Source organism: Acanthaster planci, linkage group LG02 (genome assembly GCF_054643075.1).
Source record: "Acanthaster planci isolate LZ-2023a linkage group LG02, COTS_SCS, whole genome shotgun sequence".
In the NCBI taxonomy this organism is placed as follows: domain Eukaryota; kingdom Metazoa; phylum Echinodermata; class Asteroidea; order Valvatida; family Acanthasteridae; genus Acanthaster; species Acanthaster planci.
This window is the reverse complement of record NC_141778.1, coordinates 9882553-9904250: the sequence shown is the minus strand read 5'-3', so window position 1 is coordinate 9904250 and position 21698 is coordinate 9882553. Positions and strand designations below refer to the sequence as shown.

Here is a 21698-nt window from a genome sequence, read left to right as displayed (position 1 = left end):
TCAATCAGAATGAGCCTTATCTGTATTTCAAGAAATCAAGGTCATTCGGGTATAGGGACGCGCTGGTAGGGCGGGCCTCGCACGCGCGTCGGAATGACTTCGGACGTGAGCATGAGCTGTCAGAATACTGAACTGGCTCTTTGTTCGCAGTCCGTCAGTACACTTCAGTTATGTATCCAGATGTTTAGAGCTACTAATATACTATTGTATATTCACGTATATTCATGCCCTTCACTGTGATTCTACCTCCATGTTGGTGCGCATTTAAGTTAGGCCCTACTGATTCCAGAGCCTCAGTTTTTCTATACGAACGAGCAAACGATGAATCAAAATAATTTTTATTCTCACTTATCTAGCTATTTATTTATTTGAAAGTTTCAAAATCATGTTTATCTGATATCCATGCACAATTTAAAAGAATGTCCTTTCGCAGCTAATTGATTTGATTATTATTAGCAGCGATACCTGGCGGTGTGAAGTTGGTTTCTTGTTCCTCGTTACTTTGACGTTCGACATTCAATGTTGAACAAGTAACTGTTCCATATTCGAACGTTGAATAAAATGGCTATGGAGTGCAACAGGGACAAAAAACAAACTTCCAATATATGTTGATTTGAAGCTTTGCATGGTGAAGTCATGAGATGTATAGTACAATAGGCTGGCGGGTACAGCATGGACTAAGTCTCCGAGAAGATGTGTGGTTATTAAAAGAACGACCAGTAAGTGCTGACTCGACTTTTCGGTCAGGATACTCTCGTTTTCCTTACACCAATCTCACGACTGAGTATAAATATTTTACTGTGCTTATCTGCACATTAGAGACTCCGTTGCGTCCATTTCAACCAGGGTAAACTTAAGGCAGACATTCGCATAGTGAAAACAGCTGTGATGAAAGTCTTGTCTCGGTGGTAGACTTCTCCACTTGGAAACTACAGTGGAAAAATGAATGCCTCACACTAGACTTTTCTGCCATCGAAATAAAACACCCAATCCCGTGTTTTAGATGTGGAGTCGTCTCCGATTGAGAACAATGACATCAGATTCGATGTAATCTCCAGGCGGGGCATGGGGTTCGGGTATTTTATTTTGGTTTGAGAAATTCAGTGTAGTGTTAGGCATTCACTTGTCCACTCTGGTTTGCAAGCGAAGAAGTCCAGCGAAGAGACACGACTTTCTTCAAAGCCCTTTTGACCGTGGAAAACTGCCTTTGCCCGGTTGAAATGCAGGCAAAGGGGTCGCTACAGTGTAAAGAAAGGCACCCAAAAAAGGACGTTGATGGCTGGCGCGTCTGCCGTGACTGATGAGATCGTTTGAGTTGAGCAGTTCGGTGAAAACAGGGAGAACGTAGCATTAACCTGAAGTTTCTCGTCTAATATTTACAGTGCCAAAACAAAACATACAATCGCCTACCTCAGGCTTCTTTGACCGGTTACCCGTTTGGCCCAGACGAACCCTACGCCCAAGGTTCCCTTTGAGGGAGACAGTTGTTTGTTTATACAGTACATTATTGTGAAAAGGCACGTACAATGTAATTTGCGTACATGTGAATGGAATTGGAAGTGGACGTTCGCGGTGCAGTTTTTTTTTAAGTTTGTCCCTTTGCCGCACCATACTATTCTTAGGCGTATGCACCCTGAATGTCAAACGGTTACTCATTCAACGTTCGAATATGATGGAACAGTTACTTGTTCAACCATGGAGAAATAATCGAACGTCAAACGAGGAACGCGGAACTAACTTCACATCGGTGCGATACCGGTATGTGCAGCTCACCAGCATGGAACAACCCCAGGGTACGAATGACCTTTAACCACTTAATATGACGTCATTGGAATATGTACGCGCATGCTCATAATGTACACGCAGGGGGGGTACGAGGTCTAGGTCTCTACACATGTTTTGGGTGAACCATTGGTGATGTCGGTTAAGGTTGACCAAAGTTTCATGAAATTTAGGTACATTTGTACATGTATACTATGAATGGTCGCAGACATGAGGATATAGTGTTTTCGGTTGTCATGGTCCACGGGGGACTGATTTGTCCATAGGAATGTCTTCTCAGCCGGAGAAAAAAAGAGCGTAAGTTTTTCCGTTTGTCCTGTTTCTTTGCTGTGTGTGTGTGTGTCCCAAGTTGTGGGAGGCAGGCAGGTACATGTAAATGTAGGTCATAAACTTAAGTCGAGTAAGGTCGCTGTTACGCCCCGACTAAGGCGTCTGCCCAAAAAATTCTCAACATTCTCCCAGACCAACCATGCTTACTGTTACTGTTAGATCAAGGAGCTCACCCCCAACATAATGTTAGGCCTAATTCACCTGTACCCAGCTTAGAGGAAGGACACAGACATGACAGAAGGAGTTGCAACTTGCAACTCTGGCAGTGGCACTCCAAAGTGTTCAATGGTGGTTGCCACCAAGTCAGACGAGTCATAGGAAACATTCCAAAAATGCCTGATCACTGCCTGCATCTTAGCCGGACAAGCCGGGCCAGTAATATTCTTGCTTGCAGTTAAATACAAATTATTGCTGTGACCAGGAAATCAAGAGAGAAATATCCCTGATTCGACCTACTGAGTACTGTTGCCATCATAAATAAACTTTTAAATTTTGATACACTGTTCCATTACCCATGCAGAGTTTGTAATTTTTTTCTCCTCTCTCCAATACATCAGTGTTCAAAGACTTGGTAAAAAGGCTAAGACTGGCCAACAACATGATGACTTTACTGGAAAGCTAAGTTCAAAGTAACAAAATGTGCTATTTCATCACAGGGAGTGCAGGGACTGATCGTGAAATCTCACAAAATACTCTTTTGTGCAAATGCCATGATAAAAATGATTGAAACAGAACACAAAATCTTGCGAACAACCAGGCTATTTACATGTAGAAAGAAGAAAGCGCTCATTAAGGGCAATGACTGCACGTATACATGTACACATAGATTTAGGGCACACAGCATTATGCAAGCAACTGCGCAAGCATTAAATTTTGTGTTGTCGTGAGATCATATCAAGCACCAACAAATGCATGAATATTCATTCTCCTATACCTCAAAGTTTTAAGGATATAGATTACCAGCGACAAATTGTAGCGGCGATCATGGGGTACAAAGGGGTTTCGTAGTTGTGAAACAGATGGTACGTAGCAAGCTTTCGCTGCGCTCTGGCTACGGACATACATGTACCAGGCATGCAAGGAAGCAGTAATTGGCCAGATGTTAAAGCCCAGGCAGTTCAAACTCCTTCTGTGTCCTTCCTCAATGTACCCAGGTACCTGGCATCATCTATGCATGTAGGCCTAGGCACCTGGCATCATCTAGGCATGTTGGCCTTGGCACCTGGCATCATCTACATGTAGGCATGTAGGCCTAGGCACCTGGCATCACCTACATGTACATGTAGGCCTAGGCACTTGGCATCACCTACATGTACATGTAGGCCTAGGCACCTGGCATCACCTACATGTACATGTAGGCCTAGGCACCTGGCATCATTTACATGTAGGCCTAGGCACCTGGCATCACCTACATGTACGTGTAGGCCTAGGCACCTGGCGTCATCTACATGTAGGCATGTAGGCCTAAGCACCTGGCATCTAGGCACGTAGGCCTAGGCACCTGGCATCATCTAGGCATGTACATGTAGGTCTAGGCAATAAGCTTTATCACAAATACTGCATACATGTAGGTGATATTACACAATGGTAGAAAGGCAATGTGGGAAGGAAAAAGGAGCAAACATTGACCCATTTTTCCTTCCCACAATGCCTTTCTACCATTGTACCAAATCACCCATGCAGTATTTGCAACAAGGCTTATAGCATGTACATGCTATGTACATGTATACATGGTATAGCCACTGATACCCTAAACCTTTTTTTTCTACAACTTGTACAAATACGACTTGAAAGTTGTTCATGCTCTCAAACTTTGCAGTGTACAGTTGTAGTTGCCCACCCAACTACAGTACTGTAGTTAGGACCATCCTTGCATTAGTTGAGATCATCCCAACTAATTTGCATTTTAATTTATGACTCCATCATCAGTCAGGTTTCATTGAGCGTACATCTACATGTACATGAAGGCCTACTGTTAAATTTATTATTTAAAATGCTAGCATATAAGAGTTACAAAATAATTACATGTACATGTACATGTACCATCTTCAACCTTATACATGTAAGAGACTAAGTGAGCGTTTGTCCAAAGTACACATTCATTGTACATTTATGTGTACAGTACATGTACATGTACATGGAGCTGTCATGGTTGTGATGTACATGTGCAGCTCAAGACTCAGGGACCCATAGTTAAGATCCCCAACGGGTGTATTTGTTTTCTCTCTCTCTTTTTTTACATGTAGTTCCCATTCCTCTAAAGTTGCATGATTATCCTTTTATTGTTTTAAATTATTGCCTATGATACATTGCTTGATATTGCTTTTATGATTTGTGGCGATATTTAAGGGTACTGTCTAAGGCAAACAGTCCCAAATTACACTAGTCTGATTTCCACATGTACATGTATCTTATGACTGTTAATTCACAATGCCAATGTACATGTAAGCGTGAAACCAGACAGAGATTTGCCATTGTAACTACTAACGTAGAGTTAGATTTCTAATTATGGTACATGTATGTGTATCTAAAACATATTCAGTTGCTGTATTGGCACAACAGCCAAACGTTGCCAAAGTGTACGGGTATCAGGACTGTGAATCATATACATGTAAATATCTACTGCCCTCTTATTTTCATAGGCCTAACGTTGCTCTCTGTGAAGTCCTTGTTATTAAAATGACAAGCCCTTCATCATGTTCATACATTTTGAGAGGTTTGTCTGCTGAAAAGCAGGTAAATAAAGTTGGCCTGATTGTGTTCCACATTTGTTTTTCCTGCTTTAAGACTCGCAGTCTGAAACCAAACCATATTGCCACCCAAAACACAGCATTATTGGAAAGCATTGCCCCATTATTGGTTTTTGTACATGTATAATACATGTAGGCTGATGATTTTGTTTGTTTCAGTGATGTAAAAGTGGTCATCATTGGTGATGCATTTGTTGGTAAAACCACCTTCATCCGAAGGTACATGGAGAGAAGATTCTCTGAAAACTTGGGGGTAAGCTTTCAAATACTGTACAACATATATTCCTGTAAAATTTGTGTGTGATTAAAGGTTAGATGAGCCTTAATGTAATGCATATGACTTAGAGTGACAGTCATCGAGAAGACATCAAATTACTACAGTGGCACCATACTCATTCTTGTGATGCATATCATTTATCAAGCTTAACAAGGAGTACAACATGTCAACTTTGAATTCAGTGGGAGCTGCTTTTTAGAATTCCGTATGAAGGCAAACTATCAAACTATCTCGTGCTACAATGACATGTACATGTATATGTACAATGTACATGTATGTACATGTAAGCTCTGAGTGTTATGGTACACATGTCACATACATGTACATGTATACTTGTATTTACAATGTACATCAGTTGGGCTCAGGGGTATTGAATTAACTCAAATGTGCAGTATATACTTGTACATGTATGTACCTGTTCTTTGTACCGGCTCACCCTTTTCTATATCCAAAAATGTTCACTTATTGTTAACGAATTCATGTAGTATGGAAAAGACCCCTTAGGCTTTTCTTTGAGCTGTATCTCTTCAAGTATTGGTTTCCGATGATATAATCAGACACTTTTTTTGAAATTCTTCAGACTGTGGGTGCATGCTTCTTTCTCAAGCAGTGGCATGATTACAACATAGCTATATGGGTGAGTACCTTTCAAGAGTACACTTACATGCATGTACATGTACAGTATGTGTTCTTGTGTGTATGTACATGTATTCATGAATCGTTGGAAAGAGCAAAGGTCAACTTTGATCATTGAGCTTAGAAAAACCAAAGTGCAGATTGTGCCTGTTTGATTCTGTTGGCTGAAACTCTGCCATTGCCAGTCTGATGGGTACTGAACATGTACATGCACAGTGTATGTACAGTACAGTAAGCTCTGGTGTGCACATGAGTGTACATGTTTATACAGGGTGTTCCAGAAAAAAAAAAAACCTGAGGAAAGGGGTTAATATGCCCAAACCATGAGATACGATTATAATGTGTGAGGATCTCCGGAAAGGAGAAGCAGAATTCTTTCTAATGATACCTTGATGGTATCCCTCCTGTCATGCATGACTGAATACCATCGTCTTGAAAATGGGGCATCCGAACTCAGTTGTAACACTTTGGATGTGTTCCAGAAGCCATTGAGCCAACTCCCGTCTCCTCCTGAGGTCTCCACACAAAAGTTGGTGGCGGATGTGCATTCAGTAGGGATGGAACTGCAGGTTTAACTGCATTATGCGGTTAAATAAAGAATGGACAGTCCAAGTCCCTTCCTCCAGCAACTGGATCCCCTTGGCTGTTCGACAAGTTGTTGTCGAACTGCAGCAATGTTTTCAGTAGTTCGCGCTGTGTGCCTCCTTCCCGAATGACCCTTATTCAAATTAAGGGTTGTCCCATGTTCTCGGTATTTGCGCACATTTTCCCAGATGGTCGACTTTGCTGGTGGATCCCTATCATGGAAGGCTTCCTTAAATGCAGCTCAGGTGACCTGAAAGCTCTTGTTTTCCAGAAATTTCGTCACGACAAACACTCTTTGCTCTTTGGTAAGTTGCACCATGTTGCAGACTTGCTGTCCTGCTTCAAACACTTTCCAACACTGCACTGGCCTACCTCGGGGCAAGTCAACACATTTAAACCAGATTATTGCATAACTTGAAAGTGACAAAGGCAATCTTCCCTCATTAACAGGACATTTTGTTGTCACTTTCAACCACGACAAGCATGACAGAGGACAACCTCATTTACTGGTTTATCCAAAGTGTTACAACTGAGTTCGGATGCCCTAGTTTCAAGACAATGGTGTTCAGTCATGCATGACAGGAGGGATACCATCCAGGTATTATTAGAAAGAATACTGCTTCTACTTTTTGGAAATCTTTATACATTATAATCATATCGCAGTGTTTGGTTTTTTTCTGGGACACCCTGTAAATATAGCCATGCTTGTTCGTAGAATACTGTACATGTACATGTAGGTACCATGTACATGTACATGTAGCGGAGAAATAGAGGAAGGAGTTACTTAGTTGAAAGTGTTAAACCATGATTCTCAAACTTCCTGTTACGTGAAGTCAGGGAAAATACCAATTAAGTCTTTTTGTTTTGTCAATAGAGTACCTGAAACTGTAAAACAGACAAAAATAAATAAATGTCCAGTCATAAAGAATGTCAGAGTGACTCATTGTTTAACAATACAGTGTACTGATGAAACTGGGCCATCAAGTTTTCATATGCATATTGTACATGTTCATACATGTATGTACATGTACACTGTACATGTACATGTATGTACATTTACATTACATACATGTATAACGGGTCAATGGCCCTTTCACTATTTGAGCAAATTTCAGTAAAGGATGGTGAATGCTAACATCTACACCCCATCCATTTGAGAATGGGAAACTTTTAATTTATGGGTATTGTTCAGTAGAAATCAATGATCTCAAGCGTTGTCGCTGATTTTACTAGGATACTGCTGGAGAGGAGAGATTTTCCGGTCTGAGTTCCTTCTACTGTCGTGATGCCTCAGCTGCCATTGTTGCCTTTGACTTAACCAATCAACGCTCGTTTGACCTTCTGTCTGAGCGCTACCTGCCACTGCTAGACGCGGCGAAGGAAGACTGTCTTCTGTGCCTGACGGGAATGAAATTGGACCTTACAAATGACAAGGCTCGTGTTGACCGTCAGCAAGCAGAGAAATTTGCTGTGCAAGTGAATGAGCCAAGATACAGAGATGCCGCAGAGGCGGGCTTACCGAAGCCCTACTTTGAGACCAGTTCACTTACTGGTGAAAATGTCGACAAGGTGTTTGAGTTTATTTTCTCAACGCTCCTCCCTGTGACGAAAGACGGAACGAGTATTCAGCGGAAAGCCAGCCAGCAGAGCAGAGGGATTGTGCATGTGGAAGCAGATGACGATCAAAGCCCACAAATGAGCAAGTCAAAAAGCTGCTGCAAATGACCGAGTAATTGGGCGGCTGAAACTTGAAAGGTCTACATGGTAATCATTTTTCTTCCATTTGAATCAAATCCACAATGGTCATGGTAATTTGATGGTGTGTCATACATAGTATGCCAACTCTCTTGATTTAATCAGAACTGCTCCCATTTTTTAGTTCCCAAATGTCGGGAAAATGGAAGGTTATGATTTGCATAAAAAGGCAAAAAAATTAAAAAGCTCTGGTACACGTAAAAGAGGGTGTTCTTTGCAAAAAAGAGGTGCTCTTTGCAGTAAGAAGAAAATGCTATTACAATGTAGCTATGTCAAAATGGCAGTTGTCACACAGAAAAATTTGTATACATGTACATGTACTCATGTAGGTGTATGTGTGAAAAGTTTCTCTTGCACCACTGCTCCTAAAATGGGTGTTCCTGTTTCTATCTTTCAACATTGGCAGGTAAAAATGTACCAGGGTATAGAGTTTGACCTTGACTGTAGATAAAACAATGTAACAAAATACATTCCCATTATTTCGCTTCTGCTGTCCACAATCAGAAACTCATCAGAACACTGATCACCACAGGTTACATGTGGGTCATTCTATGAGGCTGGGGCACAATTTTTGACTGTGTCCTGGTTACATCGTAACTGTTACCACCTGTCCTGACCTGTAGAGTACATGCAGGTCATTTACTCTTGAAAAATACACACACCTCCTGACCTCTGTATTCAACCTTGGAAGAAGTACAGTGTATGTACATGTACAATGTACAGTATAACTGTCAATTTGGAATCCACATGCAGGGAAATACATGTATACAGTACGGAACCTACATGTACATATGCACAATCACACATTGTGCCCCAACCTCATGGAATGACCAGTGTACATGTACGTGTACAAATACATGTACATGTACACATAGTTTTAAGATTCAGCCAGGTTAAGCATTTCTGTGAAATGTTGGTTCATTTTAATGCAAGAGATTTTATCTTATTAAACAGGAAGAGAGAACAAAGGTGTAAATGGGGTTTTCTTTCTCGAAAATAAATCTCAGCTGACGAGGTGTATTTTTGTATAGTTTCTGGAGATAGGAGCATAAAAAGTGTTGGTTTTCACTCAGTATACCAAAGTGCCAATTCAAATGACATAAATGAGCTACATGTACATGTACACGTTATATGTACATGTACTGCACCGTACATGTATTCATTGCAAGCTTGCATACTGTCGTGAGGTTTTGTCCAAATGTTTCATTTGAGCAGTACATGTAGTTCATGATATACAGGCAGCAAACAGAAAAACAAGCCATTATAGCTGTGCAGAATAACCCTGCGCAAAAAACCTTGAAACGATCAGAAATCTGCAGGCCCATGCTAGCATTTTGTCATCGGAAAATACATGTACATGTAGGTCACAATCAGGGGTGTTTAAAATGGGCATCGTTTGTCATGCGCCTACATCTTGAAAGAAGTGTTTTGATAGAGCTTGGTCATGTTGGTGTCTGCGTGTATTTGGTGTCCCTCGGGTTTCCTAAAATATGGAGACACAGCCCACAGATGTCCAATATGTTGGTCAAATCCTTGTTATATTTTTCAATAGGTGACTGTTTTTCTGTAAAAGGTGCACTGCCCGAGACAATTTTTTTTGTTAGTGTTCAGGTCAGTACATTGTACCTGTAAACATACAGGTGTATATATGCCGGTACGGGGGGGGGTGTGCACATGAATTTACAATTTTCTGGGAATTTACTTCTGGTTGAGACAAAATGAAGAATTAAAATGATGTACATGGATGTTCACTGTACTGTATTGTACATGTACATGTCTGTTTGAGTAAAAAAGCAAAATTTTTTTACTATTTGAATTTTTATTTTGCATGTGATTTTTAATGGTGTTTTGTAAAATCCATTGTTCCTTGAAGTTGCAGAGAAGTAAATGTGCATGTACATGTAGGAATGGTCACTACTGAAATGAACCAGTCGGTATTCCAACAGTGCATGCTCAAAATGGCGCATGTCTGAAGTGTGTGAGATCTGCCCTATCAACGGTGATCAACATAGCCCTACCTACAGGACTCGCTCAAATAGTTTGTTCCTACCAGTAAATGACTTTGGTGGTTTTTTGGGGGGGAATCCAAAACTCCCTGGTGTATTCAAGTCGGGTTTTCGGATTTTAAATTGCCAATATACATGTGCCATGCAACTCCTCCGTGTATTTGAAATCTGTACAATGATATGAAAATTTGTCCATACACCATGTACACTGTATATTAGAAATTGCAGATACTGAAATGACATGCACAGAAAATGAAAACTTGAAGTTTGATTACATCTGTAAGTTATAAATTCAATTGTAGTCAACAGCGTTGCATATCAGTAACTGTCAATTTTAGGGAGTTATACATGTATGTAGCTCAACTGAGTGGAGCATCAGTAGTCCTCTTTTTAAGTTTTGGACGGGATCGTCATACTGACGCTCCATGATATTACATAATAGTAAGGTGAAAACGGTCCTCAAAAATTCCAAAGACTCACCAAAAAATACCTGTATCACCACCTACTGGCTTCCCTAAATGCCAATATCAAAAGGTTGGGACTTCAATGATATTTCTGACCGTTTGACATTGGCATTTAGGGAAGCTAATATCATTGAGTGTTAGTATGATGATGATCCGTCCAAAATCAAAACAGAGGAAATAAATGCTACACTCAGTAGAGCTAGGTGCTATACATACATATACATGTATGCAAGCTTACGTTTTGCTAGTTGTAGAGGCCAGTAATGAGAACATGGGCATCAGCCATTAATAAACCAATCCATTAAGCCTAACCCTATTACATGTGTATGTACCTACCAAAAGTGGATGGGGGACCAAGTCCCCCCAGTCAAAAAAAAAAGTGGGGGCTACTTTACTTTCTCTCCCCCCCCCTTTCTGCTGTCAGTGCCCGTGACCTTTTGGATTGTACAAGTTTCAGCTTTTTGACCAGACTTTGCCCTTTGAAGCAGTTGCTGTCAAGTCTTTGTAAGCCAATCACAAGTCATTCAGTGCAAGTTGAGCCACAGGATCATCAAGTGGACCATTACCATGAAGATTCTCGCACAGAGTAGACCAATCCATTAAATCCCACCCCATTGTCTTTCAACCAATCACAGCTGCGATTAACCTGTATGTGTTACATGCAGCGCACTCACATACGACGCACGCACCTTCAAAGTGCAGGGCAGCATTGGACAGGAGCACGTGGTAATTGTCCACCTGAGTACCCAACTTTTGATGACTTGTAACTCACTCAACCACAACTCATCCTCTCAGAACTCCGGGATAGTAGCACAGTTGTGCTTGTGAGCATGCGGCTTAATTTCCCCCACTGTATTTTAGCTGTCCTTTGTCTTTGCTCATAATTGTATGAAAAGCAGAAAATGGAAGGTGCCCAATTAAAATTGTGTTTAAAAAAAGCAAAAAAAAAAGAGGAAATGAACCAGAGTGAATGAACAGAATGTGTGATAAGTAGGAATCAGAGGCTGGGGTACATTTGCCACAGGTTACTTGTAACAATAAAATGAAATTCAAGCCTTATGCTAACTGAAGAAAATTTTGTCAGTTCTATCATTCATGATTGAAAGTAATTTCTCTGTGATGATCAACAAGAAAGTAGAGTATATTTAATTTATATGTATTTAGAATCATGATTGTGTAAAATACATGTAAAGACTAAGAAAATACATCTTTTAATTTTAAATTATGAATTTATTAAGCTTTACAAAGCAATTTTGACTTGTGCGTACAACAGCAAGCATTCAGATCAATTTTCTACAACTCTTCTTTTATAATAAAACATGAACATGTCAACAATAGAAGCAAGCTGGAAGTCACCATCCAATGTTCTTACCCAAACTACTGGAAGCAGTTAATTTGCCAAACCATATAATGGATACATTTTCTCTGTAAAAATCTAAATTATACATAAATAAGAAATGTGAAAGACAAAATAAATATCGTTCTTACGGCCAAAAGGAAACCAATATTTCCGGCATACTTTCAGCTTTTGCGTGCCAGGATTCCCTCTTTCATAATGTTTGGTCGCCATGGACTGTATGATTTTGGTTCTTAACACATACAGTATAAGACACTAATCAAGGCACTTTTTCATTATGTGGGAAGTTTAAGAAAGAAAACGGGCTACATTTAATTTTCAGATGACTGTGGCAATTATCGTGAATCCATGTAATCCACAGATACAATATCTTGACCAGATTTCTATCGTGAACAATGCCATTTAGTGTGCTTCGTACCGAAAAATGTAAAAAAAAAAAAAAAAAGGAAATCTGGAAAATGTCATGTTTTAACATACTTCCAATCAGGATCCAGACCATTGTTAATAATCGGGATAACTGGGGTAACCTGCTTCCGGGAAACAGTAATTTGGTCTACTTTCATACATGTACACAACATGTAGGTGTCCCTGACTGGAATAATACTTTGTCTTGTCTGTTCTTGGTATTTACTGGTCGTAATTCTCACACCTGTATGCTTCCCCCATACACTCAGTTTCCCAATCGTTAACGATCTTATTTTGCTGTGTTTTCAGGCTTGTTTAATTACCCTCATATCGTTGTCTGTGTCTTTATTTCTTCTGTATGTTTGTTTGTTTTTTTTTTGTGTTATAATTTTAATTTGCAACACAGGCCTGTTTCATTTTTGCTTAGGTCAAATAAATAAGTGATCATTTTTACTGTGGCTTTGTGTCCAGCACCGCCCCAACCTGAAATTTTAATCCCTGTTTAAGCACCAACTTCAACCTCTGCAGTCTCGTGATCCGGTACGTTTCAGTGCATTGGGCTTAAACTCTGACCGATTCTCACTAAACCATGTACATGTAGATTTGCTGAATGCAAGTCTCAAGCTTCCATTACTGTATCCAGTGACCACTTCCTTTTTTTAGAAACATAAGTACCAAGAGTTTTCTGCAATTTCTGCATTGCAGTTTAAGCATGGATTCGTTCAATTCATAAAAAATACTAAATCCAAGCACATGTGCGTGTACACAGATCACCAACACAACGTAATATATACTGTATACCCAAAGAATTGGTTAGAAGTCGGAATGCATTTTTTTGGCCTGATATAAACAAAGTTATGACTTCAAATCAAATTCCAGAATGAAAAAAATCCCACTGAAAGAAAATTTCCACTTCAACTGCTCAAACAAGGACTTATCTTTCAGCTCAGATTAAGAGTATGCATGCATTTCTCCTTGTCAAACTAACAAAGTCACTGTCTCCTGGCACGTCTAAGAAACTCTGCACTTTGAAATGGCCACACAGTAAGCTAGAGTAAATGTATAAATCTATGGTAATATATTGCTTCTTTTTTCTCAAGGCCAATCAATGCTTGTTTGTATCACTGAATTTAAAAACTGTCTTTAACACCTAACCCCCTAGGGTGTACTGTATGTAAAATCATCCTGAAATTGGAGGATTTGAGACTACAATTTACAAAGTTAAACTTCAATATATCTCAATCCAAATAAACAGTATAAAATCCCTTTACCAGACCAAAAAAAAAAAAATTAAAAACTGGAAAGAAGTACATGTACCAGTACTAATAAGTACTTGTAATTAAGCAAACTGCACTGTTGATGTCCCAACTTCCCACATGGACAACAGAGGGCACTTGTTACTTAGCAACAATGTCCCTCAGTCCCATCACACTCCTTGCATGCGCTGGATCAAGCATATTCACACGTATATATGTATGGTGCTGCGAACACGACCAATTTTCATGTGAATGTGCACAAGCCAGTGGCCCTGTGTTTTGGCCGAGGGTGTGCAATCAAAATGATGGGGGCACCGCTTGTTTGCAGGGTTTATCTGAAAGAATGGACTTTTGCTATGTGTTATGTATCAGTCCATAGCGTGTGTTTACCCACAAAGCCTACCTTGAAGAATGAGTTGGGACTGTGTGCCAAACGATGACACCTTGAGTTTAACTCAAACTGGTATTTACAAGGAGATTTGCACTTCTTGGGAGTCAAGCACAAAGGGTTGTTAAGATTTGAGAAATGTGTCACCGCGCTAATTACGGCATAAAATTACAAGCAGTATGGCATTGGCAACCAACCCAACAATACCAAATGAGAAGAAGCCACACTGCTTCATCAGGATGCCACCAATTGTTGGAGCAAAGATGCTGACCAGTGAGCCTCCCGCACTGCCGAGACCCAGCATGGTCCCTGAAGATGAATGGTAAGAGGCAGAATTTACTATCAGGCAATGCAGCAAATCTATTAGAAATCCATAGTTATTCTTTCCTGAATTTATAAACACATACAGCAACCCAGCATCTAGTTTTGTTTTTAAGAGGATAGAATCAGTTTTGCTGAAAGAAAGTGGTTTGATACTGTGCCTTAAGTGTTGCTGTCAAGGGGTCTTTCTAAGTGTGACAAATACACTGCAATATTCCAGAATTTAGAATGAGCCAGATAATGTGACATGGGCCAGATAATGTGACATGAGCCAGATAATGTGACATGGGCACTTACATATAAGCCTTTAATAATGAGCAAACATTTATTTGGACAAGATAAAGCACAAATTCTATATCTTCATACTGAGTCAGAGTCTTTTCATGTACATTCTTGGGTACCTGTGGCAATCTTCAAGTACATGTTCAAACATTCCTACTTGTTCAGAGCACTGTCAAACCATACACTGTACATGTACATAGTCCTACAGTTTATCCAGCTATGCATGTACATGTACTTCTTAAAATTGACATTCTGTGTAAGTTTGGACCTCGGGGGAAAAAAACACCCAGCAACCGCACAATGGCACATCAAGAGTGTGATTCCATCAGTCTCGATGGAAATGGGCTAATATGGATCTGGAGTAAATCGTGGCTTTGAGGGGGGTTTTCAAAATTAAGTCTGGTAGGGTGTCTCACCTGTATCAGCAGCTGACACTATCTTGGTCATGACAGTGTTGAGGATGATCCCAATCACACTGTTACCGCATGTCAATGGAAGCATTATGAGAGCCAGATAAGTGACATTCTGAGCAAAGATCTGTTAAAGCAATCATCGAGAAATGGAATATTTTCAATCGGGTTCTCTCTAGGTTTCTCCTGACCAAGCCTGAGCACTTTGGAGCAAGAGTTGGTTTTATTACCAGAATTAAAATAAACGCAATTAAACTGCTTCTACAATGTGTGCTTAATTTAATAGATTTCTTCACAACATCAGCTAGTTTCACCTATAAATTTTTAATGATGCCAAAACTTGAACAAAACAGTTCTTATCTTCTCTTCTGCATGAGGCTGACAGGTGCATACATTGTAACTTTACCCCTTCTTTATTTATCACTTATAACTTTACCTTTATCCCTTGGCATTTTCACAGAGACCTATCCTGAACTGTAGAAGAAATCCAAAACTGTACAGTAACAAAAGCAAATTCTCTGAACCCTTCACAAAATAGGGCCATACCCTTTCGTAAAGAAAGCTGCAGTGGCTGGGTGCTAGAGTCCTGTATTTATCAAAATCATACAAAACCAGCTGCTAAGAGAGAGCTAGAGTTGAGGCCGAGGGTGAAACACTTGTCTTACCATTAATGTAAATGATACAATTAGGAGTACAGCTGATGCTCTGAGGAGGGCCATGTCACTGAATCGTTTGGTGAGTGGCCCAATGCACAGGCCCTGTATCAGCTGAGGTTCCAAAAATAACAAGAAGGGAAATAATACACAGTTATAACAACACAAACAACCCAACCAGTGAAAATACGATTTCAAAGTGCAGAAACAATATTGTGAGCCATCACAAAATATGGGTGTTAAAATTGATATAAAGAAGCTTGCGAGTTTGTAGTGATGATTTCTCACTATAAGCCATGTGAAATATTCTACATCTGAATCGGATTCACAATTTCTGAGGGCCATTTGAACAGGGTGACAAATGCCAAATATAAAATGTGCAGGTATATATCCTCTAACCATAACCCATGTGACAGACGAACTTGGGACTTCAAGGCAATTGTGCAGTGTTTGAAAAAGAATGTTGTTTTTTGTTTGACGGCTGAATGCGAGGTAATTTCCAGGAATGATGAAACTTGTCTACAATTTCTTTTTAATTCTTTATATACCAAATGTTTTAAATCAAGCCTTTTGGCAATGTCCTGTCCTTGGTAACTACTGACTTGATGGAATTTAAGACTCAATCAAAAGTATCTCACCATGCCAATGATTGCAAGACTGGACAGAACATAGCCGTTGTATTCTGCACTCAGTTCAAATTTCTCCATCAGGATCATGGGAAACATACTATGGAGAATTGAATTAGGCAACCCCGAGACCATGGTCACGAGGAGGAAGAACAGCGCCCCCGGTGTCTGAGTTAACAGGGTGACGTATTTCTTCAAACTGAAAATGCCGGTTTTTGACTTCTCTGCAAAGAGAACAGCATAGAATGATGTCACATCCTTACACCTCAGAAATTTGAAATTGACACTAGGCACCGTCGATATTGTATCTTGGCCGATATCGATATATCGGAACTTTAATATTGATATGTCGATATTTATTCATTTCAATTTTCACCTTAATTGACAGCTCTCACGCCATCTACAGATAAGCGTGAGAGCGGTTTTGGACTTTATATCCTACAGTACACCTTTCTAGTCACAAATTTGCACCAAAATGTCCTAGATGTCATCGTTAGTGGTTCTGCACTATCTTCTTTAAATTTTGTACATATAAAATATGAAATATTCAATCAATCATTCATATTTTAGACATTATCAATGAATTATGTTTCTTTAGAGTAGCAATGCATATTTATGACTATGCAAATAAGGGTGGAGTTTGCAGACCGATGTCAATAGAGAATGCCGACTGCAACCAGGCTTTGAATTAGAAAAAAATATTCTACATGTACATGCACCACGAGTGCATGCAATTGAAAAAGTTGACGTGCACTTCCAAAAAGTTACATGTACATGTACCATTAGCTTATGTAAGAAAAACTAAAGAGAGTAGAACATAGTAACTGTACATTACCCTGCAAGTTTACCTCATTGCAAGCTACGTGTACCTGACTAGCTGTCAAAAACTTGACCATGTAAACACACGATACAGTAAACATAGAGTATACATACTGTACATTTACATTTGATGACGCAACAGAATCATACAACACACACGCATGTGCCCTTTATGCATCCATTGCTGTAACCCCTATGCTAGTCTTTCCTCAACAGGTAAAGTTGACTGCAAAGAAGTTAGCTGCATGTACATGCACTGTGCCCAGTCATGCCAACGTTCTGTGTGGTTCTATTTAGGCTAGGTCCATGGTGACACAACAGAGTACAGAAGTGAATATGTCACATGCACAGTGACATGTACGTGTGTAAAAGATAAACCACATTAGCGTGAGAACCAACGTAAGCCGTGGCTTATCGAAAATTATGGTAATGTGGCAATGCACTTTCGTACTTTTAATAAATTCGTTCCTGAGTAGCGATATTTTTGGTATACTTTTCAATATTTATGTTTTCAAAGTTTTGATAATTTCTATATTTCTCGAAAATCTGATATTTTCGAAAATCTGATATTTTCGATATATCAGTATTACCAAATAACTAAACATCAGCGATATCGATATCAAACCCACGGATATCGATAATATCGATATATTGACGGTGCTTAATAGACACATTATGCCTAAACATTCTAGATGTACACAGGACGTTTGAATAAAGAAATATCTAGGAACACTATTCCTTGTGACCCCTTCTAAGGATCAACTGCTCACACCTTGCTGAAACTTCCGTTTAAGCAGTCACTGAAAGTACTTTGTATGTTTCACCTTTTTTTTTTTAATGTAATTTTTTTTTATCTCAAAATATAAAAAAGTTCATACATGTACTTGTGTTGGAAATGTTTGCTGGGAAAGTGCCCTTACATCTGGTACTGACCTTCCTGTATTTTGGTGACAGCGACCTTTTTGGTCTGAACTGGAATGAACAGCTGCACCAGCATCACACTGAGGAGGGATCCAAGGCAAGACACAAGGGCCGCATGCTGCTCACTGCCGATCGAAGAAGACCCACAGAAACCAGAGTATTGAAATATCCACAAAGCCTGGCAATATTTGTAATTCTGATGAGCCAGTTTATCAAATGAAAGTGTGTGATTATCGTTACTCATTAGGCTCATATCAAAAAAGCTTTACATTCCTGAAACCATTTCAGCTCCCTGTTTGATGCTGATTATTTCTGCTGCAAAATTAAAAATAAACATCTCTACCGTCATCACAGGTATCATGCTTGGGAGTGGGGAGAACCTTGGGGCAAAGTGACTCGCCCTAGACTGCTACTCAGACAGGTCAAACAAGAATTATACCCAAAATGTTGGCAATGATGACCTCTCTGGTACAGCTGATGTCTACTTCTTACCTATAATACTTGGTGACCTGGCCACCAATGAGTGGACCAACAATCATTCCCAGACCATAGGTCATTCTCAGTCGCCCCAAAGATTCGGCCCTTTGACCCTCGTCTGTGAGATCAGCTATCACCATCTGGGTTCCTGCAAGACAAATTCAATACAAGAAACAGATCACAAGAACGTTCCTGAATTTTTTAAAAAACATTCTCTGGTCATTCCAATATAAGCGGTCCTTAAGCCATCATTTTATAATAAACCCATCCAAATTTCTCAAAATCATCCATTTCTGCTGGGTTAAGAAAGGTAAAGCCCAGGCATATTTGCATGGAATGGTGATGGAAAACAGTGTACATAGTTTCCTGCAAAGCAGAGAATTTTGAGAACTCAAAAATGGTCAAAGCAAAATGTGTGAAAAATCTGCTTTGGGGATTTTGGAGGATTCCAATTGACATGGTTTAGATACATGAAAGATTGAACACTTCAATATTAGTTGAGCAATACCATGATTAGCACTGAGAAACAACGCAGGCACTCGGGACAGAAACACAAAGGCTCCAGTGGTTGCCATGCCCAGCAGACCGTACATGGAAGCTGCCATTGCGTACGCTAGCGTCAGGGCTGCACGCCCACCGTACAGGTCCCCAAAACGCCCAAATATGGGCGTACCAACAAGCAGAATGATGTTGTAGAAGGTCTGCAGGTAACCGTAGACGACCATGTCCATGCCTAATTTCTTTGTCAGGTACTGTGCCGGGAGAAAATGTAATTTAAATTAAGTTCAAAATGCATAAAGCAGAGACAGAAGGTTACGCAAGTGTTGGATTTTCCTTGCCGTAACTTTTCCAATTGCATCTATCGTGTCTACCAGTCAAAGCGGGGCTTATGCCAGTGTTTGATTAAATGTGTTCAACTCAGATATTTTGAGAATTACACACAAAACATAAGTTTGAAAAAAGCCCATGTGTATTTCAGCCAACGAAGGAAAGTACATGCACTAGGATGGTTCACACAACTAAACTTAATAAGGTACATCGTAACAATATTCAGCATAAGAACTAAAAAACAGGTGAGATGTTATCATTATAATATCAATTTTTTGTGAGACATACTGTACATGTGCATGTACTTACAGGCAAGACACCTGTTTGAAGCCAAAAACACGCAGCATAGAGGAAGATGTTGATATGGAGGATCCTTTTGATCACTCCCCAGGAGGGCGAAGACGGAGGAAGATCCTGTTTAGCATGATTACATGTACTTCCATCATTGGACAGTTCATTTGTCATCTCAACATCTGAAGATGAGTGTGTCAGCTGAGCAACAGGTTTGCCTTTTACATGTATATCGTCACGAAGTTGGTGATCTCCGTTGGTGCCTCTTTGTTGACTTGTGTCCATTGCAGCGGCATCTGTCATATCTTGGGTGAGGTCTGTGTGGGAAGAACCAGTCCTATGCTGCAACCGGTTGGCTGCTTCATCTGTTGCTGTCTGTCGGTTGGAACGCAACTTCATGTCTCAACCTCGCACAGCCAACTGGGAATATGAATTACCAGCGTATCAACAAATCTGAATGCTGGTAGTTGAACTTCCAAAAAGAAATTTAGCAGTTGCACAGGGCTCCAACTTAGAATGTCAAGTAGGGATCGTGGCATGTCCACAGGAAAGAGAAAATGAGATTTCTTTCGAAAACCACTTAGGGCCTATCCATTTTTTCATCCTTAAGACTCCTACACCCCCCCAAAAAAAAGGCTGAAGTAGGCCTAATAGTACTATCTCAAGTAAAGAGTTCGCATTTTCTTTTTCCAAAATGGCAAAAACTCTCCCCCACCATGCCCTCCCCCATCACCCGGTCAACAACCAGTATGGCAGTAAACAGTTAAACATCCATTGCTCTTTCAAATTTCTGCACGGTCTCAGCAGTCACGGCAGTATTTAGCCCAATATATGGCCCAAGCCGCCCAACGAAATGCAGAACGAAGCCCCACAAGTGGTGCGGTACTGCAAGTGGTGGCGGCACGCGAGGACGAGCAACAAACCCCATATCACACACAGTCTACAATTCATGTTATGTCCTGGTGGAAGTACATGTAATGTTTATGATCAGGATTAACTTGTCATGGAAGTCGACATCGCATCCATCAGACAGTGTGTGCATGGGGTGTGCTCACGTGCAAACAAACCAGCAAGCAACGCAAACGGACGACGCATTTATAAAACTACTTTTATGGATCTAACTTTTTAAAATTTTTACCGTGAACCATAGAGCTACAACCCAGTGCAGTGTTAGTCAGCTGACCGACTGCATCAATTTGGTGCAACTAGCTATCCGGCCGCCCAAAGATAGATGACCCTGACAGTCACTTCGCCCCATAACCACTTCGCCCGTCACCATTTCGCCCCGTCTTCACATCGCCCCATCTCCACATTGTCCCCATTTCAATTCCACTTCGCCCTGTTCGTGCTCGAGTGTTACAGGCCCTCTTAAAACATGGTCGAGAGAGGAGTTCCATAACGACATGGAGTTACACATGTATATAGAAAACTCTAACATCGACTGCATTGTTAATGATGAATTAATACATATGGTTTCACAAGCATTGGGTTTATTTCTTATCCTCTTCAAATTTATTTCAAAGCGATGCACAGTTCTGTACACATCGTTCTGGTTATTGTCAGACGTACAGCAGTGGCTGCGGCCCGGAGGCCGCGCCGCGGCAGGAATTTTGTGGAAACATGCTCGCTTCAAGTAAGAGCAAAACAACCTAAAATTAAACACATGAACACAGAAAATACACATATAGACAAGACACTAAGTTTCGTGAATTAACTTTAAGAAATCTTGCAACAGTCGGGTACGTGGCATGAACATTGGTTGCCACACTCCATCAATCCTTCTCTTGTGGGGGTGCAGCGCGCGGGAACCAGCGGTTTGCGCAGGTGTCACTTGGTTGCTCAAACGTCGGTGTTTTCATTTGTTCCATCTAGGCATATGCCTCTGTTACTAAAGAACAGAATGAACGACAATCGGTGGGGCGAAGTGGAAGTGGGGCGAAGTGGAAGTGGGGCGAAGTGGAAGTGGGGCGAAGTGGAAGTGGGGCGAAGTGGAAGTGGGGCGAAGTGGAAGTGGGGCGAAGTGACCGACGTGGAAATGGGGCGAAGTGACCGACACCCGACATGATCATGATGATCATA

The 21698-nt window shown here is 40.5% G+C and overlaps 2 protein-coding genes across 2 annotated transcripts; one reads left to right on the top strand and one right to left on the bottom strand.

Annotated features, from left to right (window-relative positions):
* Window positions 1-1854: 1854 nt before the first annotated feature.
* LOC110987645 (ras-related protein Rab-20-like) lies at window positions 1855-12109 on the top strand. The gene is made up of 4 exons (XM_022250550.2): window positions 1855-2079; window positions 5022-5115; window positions 5720-5776; window positions 7594-12109. Exons 1-4 carry the CDS (start codon window positions 2051-2053, stop codon window positions 8083-8085), a joined length of 672 nt encoding a protein of 223 aa, XP_022106242.1. The 5' UTR covers window positions 1855-2050; the 3' UTR covers window positions 8086-12109.
* slc22a18 (solute carrier family 22 member 18) lies at window positions 11795-21074 on the bottom strand. Its single transcript, XM_022250551.2, has 9 exons — window positions 20758-21074; window positions 19638-20039; window positions 19009-19252; window positions 18516-18648; window positions 18036-18148; window positions 16296-16507; window positions 15670-15771; window positions 15011-15131; window positions 11795-14300 (listed from the first exon to the last, which is right to left on the bottom strand). Exons 2-9 carry the CDS (start codon window positions 20016-20018, stop codon window positions 14143-14145), a joined length of 1464 nt encoding a protein of 487 aa, XP_022106243.1. The 5' UTR covers window positions 20019-20039; window positions 20758-21074; the 3' UTR covers window positions 11795-14142.
* Between the last annotated feature and the right edge of the window lie 624 nt (window positions 21075-21698).